The sequence below is a fragment of the Limulus polyphemus genome, unplaced genomic scaffold, assembly GCF_000517525.1.
Source record: "Limulus polyphemus unplaced genomic scaffold, Limulus_polyphemus-2.1.2 Scaffold5836, whole genome shotgun sequence".
In the NCBI taxonomy this organism is placed as follows: Eukaryota; Metazoa; Arthropoda; class Merostomata; order Xiphosura; family Limulidae; genus Limulus; species Limulus polyphemus.
In genome coordinates, this window is record NW_013671446.1 from 11,818 (window position 1) to 18,320 (window position 6,503).

General features: G+C 30.9%; 2 protein-coding genes across 2 annotated transcripts in view; both read left to right on the top strand.

Moving 5' to 3' along the window:
• LOC106473040 overlaps positions 1-1,855 on the top strand; it is a 12,844-nt gene extending 10,989 nt beyond the window's left edge. Inside the window, exon 5 of the mRNA XM_013933720.1 lies at positions 1,781-1,855. Within this exon, the coding sequence (XP_013789174.1) occupies positions 1,781-1,855 (75 nt within the window). The remainder of the gene's footprint in view (positions 1-1,780) is intronic.
• A 2,251-nt stretch (positions 1,856-4,106) lies between these two features.
• The window catches only part of LOC106473041 (heat shock 70 kDa protein 4L-like), a 25,136-nt gene continuing 22,739 nt past the window's right edge, over positions 4,107-6,503 (top strand). Inside the window, exons 1-2 of the mRNA XM_013933721.2 lie at positions 4,107-4,366; positions 5,580-5,778. Coding sequence (XP_013789175.1) covers positions 4,260-4,366; positions 5,580-5,778 — 306 coding nt within the window. The 5' untranslated portion in view covers positions 4,107-4,259. The remainder of the gene's footprint in view (positions 4,367-5,579; positions 5,779-6,503) is intronic.

Below are 6,503 nucleotides of genomic sequence, written 5' to 3' on the forward strand. Positions count from 1 at the left end.
TGATAGATGTCGGAACACTTGTAACGTATCGGTTTGATAGATGTCGGAACACTTGTAACGTATCGGTTTGATAGATGTCGGAACACTTGTAACGTATCGGTTTGATAGATGTCGGAACACTTGTAACGTATCGGTTTGATAGATGTCGGAACAATTGTAACGTATCGGTTTGATAGATGTTGGAACATTTGGTTGACAGAAGGTGGGACTTGTGGTGTGTCTGGTTGACACACGGTGGGACTTGTGGTGTGTGTCTGGTTGACAGAAGGTGGGACTTGTGGTGTGTCTGGTTGACAGAAGGTGGGACTTGTGGTGAGCCTTCAGTATATGTATGAAATCCATGTAAGATCAAATATTTTAATACAAATGTGGACTGAAGATCTTATCTCCTTTTATATACATATATACTTTTAGACGTATATTTTTATAGGACATAAATGTAATATTTATGATATCTACTCAGTTTGTGATGAAGCTTAAAACTAGATTATTTTGTTAACATATTCTAGATCTGCCCTAAACTGTTTAGTTACATTTGTGTATTTGCATATAGATAATATAATATTAAAAATTTCCAAAGTATTCAGCTTGCCAAGTGACCATTGTAGTAACCAAGACATACTGAGATAAGGAATAAAGTTGTACTATATCCTGTATAAGTGTACTAAACAAAATGGTTAACAGCCTAATTTAACACTTAAAACCTGCGGTTTAAAACTAATTAGAAAATATAAAAGAAATATTATTATTCTGTTGCCATCTGAACTGAAAATTGGGTCTTCGTTATCATTAGTTTTGATATGTGCTCTTAAAAGTTTTCTGTTAAACTTTTCAAGAGAACCAACTAGGGTACTAGAACTTGGATAATTGGAGAGCTGTTGATATCAGAAAGTATAAAACATCACTTTAGAAATGAAAATTCTTATTGTTGTCACTGTTTAATATTGTACCATTCCAATTCCAGAATTCCACGTATTCTCATTAGAAAGTGGACTTCTTGTATAATGTTTATAAGTAATTATTTTTGGTGGAGGAATTAGTTTATGTGCCTTGTCTAAGTGTGATTACAAACTGTGTTTTTCAGGGTTTATGATTGTCCTAAGAACCATCCACATCTGTGGTATGAGCCCAGTTGGGGAATTTACATGTGTGTGATCTGTGATTATTAGTAATACATACATCATGGATCAATGCATAAAACTCCAACTTCGGTTCTTCCAAATATACTGTATGTCATTTTGAGGTTTGTTTTTCAAATTTATAGATATATAATAAAATCAATTTTTGCAGAGGAGTGTTCCTTATTCAGATACACAACAAAACTACACATAGAAAATATTAAACTAATAAGTAAAATAAATGTTCGTGTTTATAAGTTTGTAGAAATAACACATTAATATGCCAAATTCTTTGGAAGATCTAAACCTTTGAAGTTTCATCGTTAACCCTTTCGAATGCTGTTCTAACCTGTTGTGGACTTCTAGCTAAGTTTGAAAATTGTATTTCACCAACCGAATTGTTCAAGAAACAAGCTTGCCTCGTGATATTCGTTGTTCTGAATATTACAGTTTTTACAGAAAGACCACTATTTTCTCCATAAACTAATTTTTCTTGGGATATATTGAAAATCAAAAATACTTTGTAAGAGCTCGGAATAGAGAAGTAGAACAAGATATGAACACTTGTAACTTCAACTCTTACATGTTTTAAGGAATTATATTGGACTTTTTTTTTAACATAATTTGTGAGGTTAGCAATTTCTTTTGTATGATATTTTCAGATTGGTTTCTCTAAAAGTGACAGGGTAGATCCATTGAATAACAGGAGATTCATCAAGATATCTACTTCAAAATAATTCTGTATCCTCTGAATAATTGTGTTTGTGAGAAGTAGAGAGACTGAACACAAATTTACAATCATTATTTAAATGAAAATGTACTTTAGTTGCTACAACAGACAGTCTCCTTTATTGCTCTAACTTATTCAGAGGATATTGTAAGCAAAACTAACTCAGTTTATATCCTATCCCAGTTTGTATCTGTCAAGATCATGTTTCAGACTGAATAAATCTTACGATGTTTAACTTGCTGATGTCAGGCTTACACAGTGTACTACCACATGATTGGTCGTTCCCAATGAAATACAAGGAAGATCATTACCTTGCGATCAACCGACTATCGGTGGAAAAGGAAACTATAACTTCACATACTACGGGTAACCCTACCGTCTTTCACATTGGAAGACAAAACGTGCTACTCTAGGTGAACGACACAGAACAATAAGTAATTATAGCAACAGTAATGTACAGACTTTCTTGACCAACATCTATCTGCACACATTTTTTATAAATTTTTGTATCGGTAGAAGGAGATAAAAAATACGTGGTATGCTTTATGTACCACACTGTTATATTCTAACTAATTTCCCTTAATTTATCAGCATTGTCAAAAGTTCGGAATTGTTTTTTTAATTATTTTTCTTTTATTTGAGAATTTTAAACTTAAATGCAACAAAAAAAAAAACTTTTAGACTTGTATCTAGTTTCAAAGGTATCTGTCCTTCGGTTGGACAGTGGTAAATCTTTGGATTTACAATGCTAAAAGCAGGGGTTCGATTCCCCTCGGTGGACACAGCAAATAGCCCGATGTGGCTTTGCTATAAGAAAATACACACACAATGGTAACTAAAAACAAAGGTAAAAAATATCACTTAGTGAGCTTATAGTAAGAAACTGTGCATTGATGTTTGAGAAATATCTTCAGTAATTGATGGTTATTCCAACTATTGGTCGCATGTAATCCTGAAAAGTATAGTTCGTGTAATTTGGATTCAGTGATTGATGGTTACTCCAACTGTTGGTCGCATGTAATCCTGAAAAGTATAGTGCATGTAATCTGGATTCAACAAGTAATAGTTATTTCAACTTTTTTTTTTTTTTTGTCAACTGTAACCCTAAACATTAAAGTATATGAGACTGAATATATCGGGATGTAATTACTTCCGGATATTCCAGCCCATGACCACATCAATGTTATGGTGATGTATGGATATATATCTTCCACATAGCTGATAAAATAGCAGTAAAAGTATATAATCAGAAATAAGAGTAAGATTGTCGAAATAAAATTTAAAAAATATTTTAAATTTTTACTGGCGAACTAAATAAGTAAAGACAGAAACACTTGTACTAACATGGTTGGGGATGTGTGTGTGTGTATATATATGTATATAATAAAACTTGAATTATTTATCCTTTTTTCGAATTAAACATTTTGGAAAGAAGGTAAATTTTAAAATTTATATATAGATAGAAACAAAATATACAAGTTATATTTTTCAACTTAAAGTTTTTGTTATTGTTTTTTTTTCAAATAATAACAATAAACAAAAACAGGTTATAAAATAAATTATTACCAACAATTTAAAAGTGAAACGAATGTTTAATGAAAAATTGACATTATTTGTTAGAGATAAAATTATTACAATTGATAACAGAAATTTTATATGTTACGGATACTTTTTAAAATGGATGACTTTATCTTGAATAATCTTAATGTTTCTTTAAAGTTATCCTCAGGGTACTTAAGGTACATCTAAAATACGCGCCAACACCTTTTGAGTCCTATTTATTAAATATTTCGCTTCCTAACTACTTTCAATTAGAATTTTAAAGGGTGTCAAAACGTTCAATAAAATTCAACACTTGTCGCTAATTTCGTGGAATTCCCAGAAACTGGTAATAACTCAATGACAGGTGATCAATCAAACGATAGATTGGACTTTATATTTATTTTAGTATTTTAAGCAGTTTGTCTGCTGAATTATTTGGATAAAAATAGTACCAGCAATGCTATGTACTTTTCATATCGTTTATAAACATAGTTTGTTCACTCTGGTGAATAGAAGACAACTCAAAACACCATACATATAATGTTTTTATATTAGTTTGAAGTATTTTAAATATTGAATTAACTTATTTGCTTATTGTTTTGCTAATATCCTTGAGAAACTGCAATAAAAAAAAAGTACCCGCTGAGGTAAAAGCTAGAATGATTACTAAGGAATTAATTAATTTTAGTTTAATTTTGTGCAGTAGAGGGCGACTCATTCTAGTTGGAAACCGGTTCATGAATGTTATAGAATAGGCTAAACTATAAACATAAATAATAATAGAAGTTGAATGAAACTTCTTTTCGCATGTACGCCAACTTATTAAGTTTTATTTTATTGAACTTTTAGGTTATATACTATAGTTCAGAATGTCTGTTTTAGGAATCGATTTTGGAAATGAGAACTGTTACATAGCAGTTGCTCGAGCCGGAGGAATTGAAACTATAGTTAATGAATATAGTCAACGAATCACACCGTAAGTAATTTTAGAAATGATTTATAGTTTATATCACACCATCAGGCATTTCTTAGTCATTACGTATAGGCCTAACAAGTAACGATACTGTTGCTAGCCTAGCGAATTTGTCGCTAGATCTACCGAACCTATTTTAATATAGCGACCAAAATAAGAATCTTAGCGCCTAGCCTACTTATCTAGTGAATCCATTGAAAAACCTAGCTAATTATAACGACTTGCTATGATTTTTGTTTAAAATAAAAGTTTGTAAGTATAATTACTGTTATAAAATTTTTTTTTGATTTACTGCTACGACTGGAAAATGGTGTCTGATGCAGGGTAATTAAGATTATCTACCACTGTCTCCATGACTGAGTGCCACTACCAGTACTGCATATCTTGCATTAAAAAATCCCTGCAAAAATAAGGTTTTTCATTTTATGACTCTGACTTATTATCAGCTCCTATAATTTAAAGTGAACGAAATAATACAGACAATAGACTTTAATCTCAATTTCTTATTAAATTCATGAATAATAATTATGCTAGGTATAAGTTATAGTATTATTAAAAAGTTTAACTATATAAACTAGATGCATATATAATATTTATAAATGTGATGTAGAAGAAATATGATGTAAGTTGTAGTGAATTTAATGAATTCGTGACTGTCATGATTCTTCATATCAACTTCTCAGAAATATTTTAGTCATTGTTGCCACAGAAGGGTTTATCCGTACTATTTCGGTACATTGTAAGGATTTCTAGCTATTGATTTGCCATCTAAATTTGTGATACATTTTCAAACATTTACGTTTATATGTTTTAATTGCCTATAATCATATACTACATAAAGGAAGGATTGCTAATAAACATACAAAACTCTATGCAAGGTCTGACTGATGACTTTGAGTTTCAATTAAACTGTTGATATTTCTAGGCCATGTGTGCCGGAGCAGATCAGGCAGCAGCTGGACCAACATTTTATCACAATAACTGTAGGGCTTTTTAAAGTTTGAAACCTTGTACAGTGTCACTATTTTTGCTCTTTTGAAAATCCTATGTTATAAAATTTCTCCAAAACTGGTTAGAAATTATTTTGGTTATAACTCAGTTATAATATATTTCAAGGCCATTTGTAATGTTGACTTTTAAATAATATGTATTCATATGCTGTGTAATTGTAATTACAGTATTGTATTTTTGTATGTGAAAAATTATTATTTTCTAGATCGTATGTGGCCTTTAAAGAAAACAGTCGTGACCTTGGTGTTTCAGCTAAAAACAAACACGTAACAAACGTGAAAAACACCTTGTTTGGTTTTAAAAGACTTCTTGGCAGAAAGCTAAGAGACCCAGCTGTTCAAAGAGAAAGAACATATTTAACATATGACATGCATGAGCTATCTAATGGTGACATTAGTGTGAAGGTAAGTATTTCATAAAATCATTTTATTTAAATAGTTGATTATCAACTAATAGTTGCTATAACCTATGTGTTTCTCAACTTGATACCTCAGGAAAAGGATTAACAAGGAAAGCTACGTTAGTGTGTTTAACATTTGTTGACATGTAATACCAGTCACTCTAAAGGATTAACAAGGAAAGCTACATTAGTGTGTATAACATTTGTTTATATGTAATACCAGTGACTAAAGGATTAACAAGGAAAGCTATATTAGTATGTTTAACATCTGTTGACATGTAATACCAGTGACTAAAGGATTAACAAGGAAAGCTACGTTAGTGTGTATAACATTTGTTGACATGTAATACCAGTGACTAAAGGATTAACAAGGAAAGCTACATTAGTGTGTTTAACATTTGTTGACATGTAATACCAGTGACTAAAGGATTAACAAGGAAAGCTACATTAGTGTGTATAACATCTGTTGACATGTAATACCAGTGACTAAAGGATTAACAAGGAAAGCTACATTAGTGTGTATAACATTTGTTTATATGTAATACCAGTGATTAAAGGATTAACAAGGAAAGATACATTAGTGTGTTTAACATTTGTTGACATGTAATACCAGTGACTAAAGGATTAACAAGGAAAGCTACATTAGTGTGTATAACATTTGTTGACACATAATACCAGTGACTAAAGGATTAACAAGGAAAGCTACATTAGTGTGTATAACATTTGTTT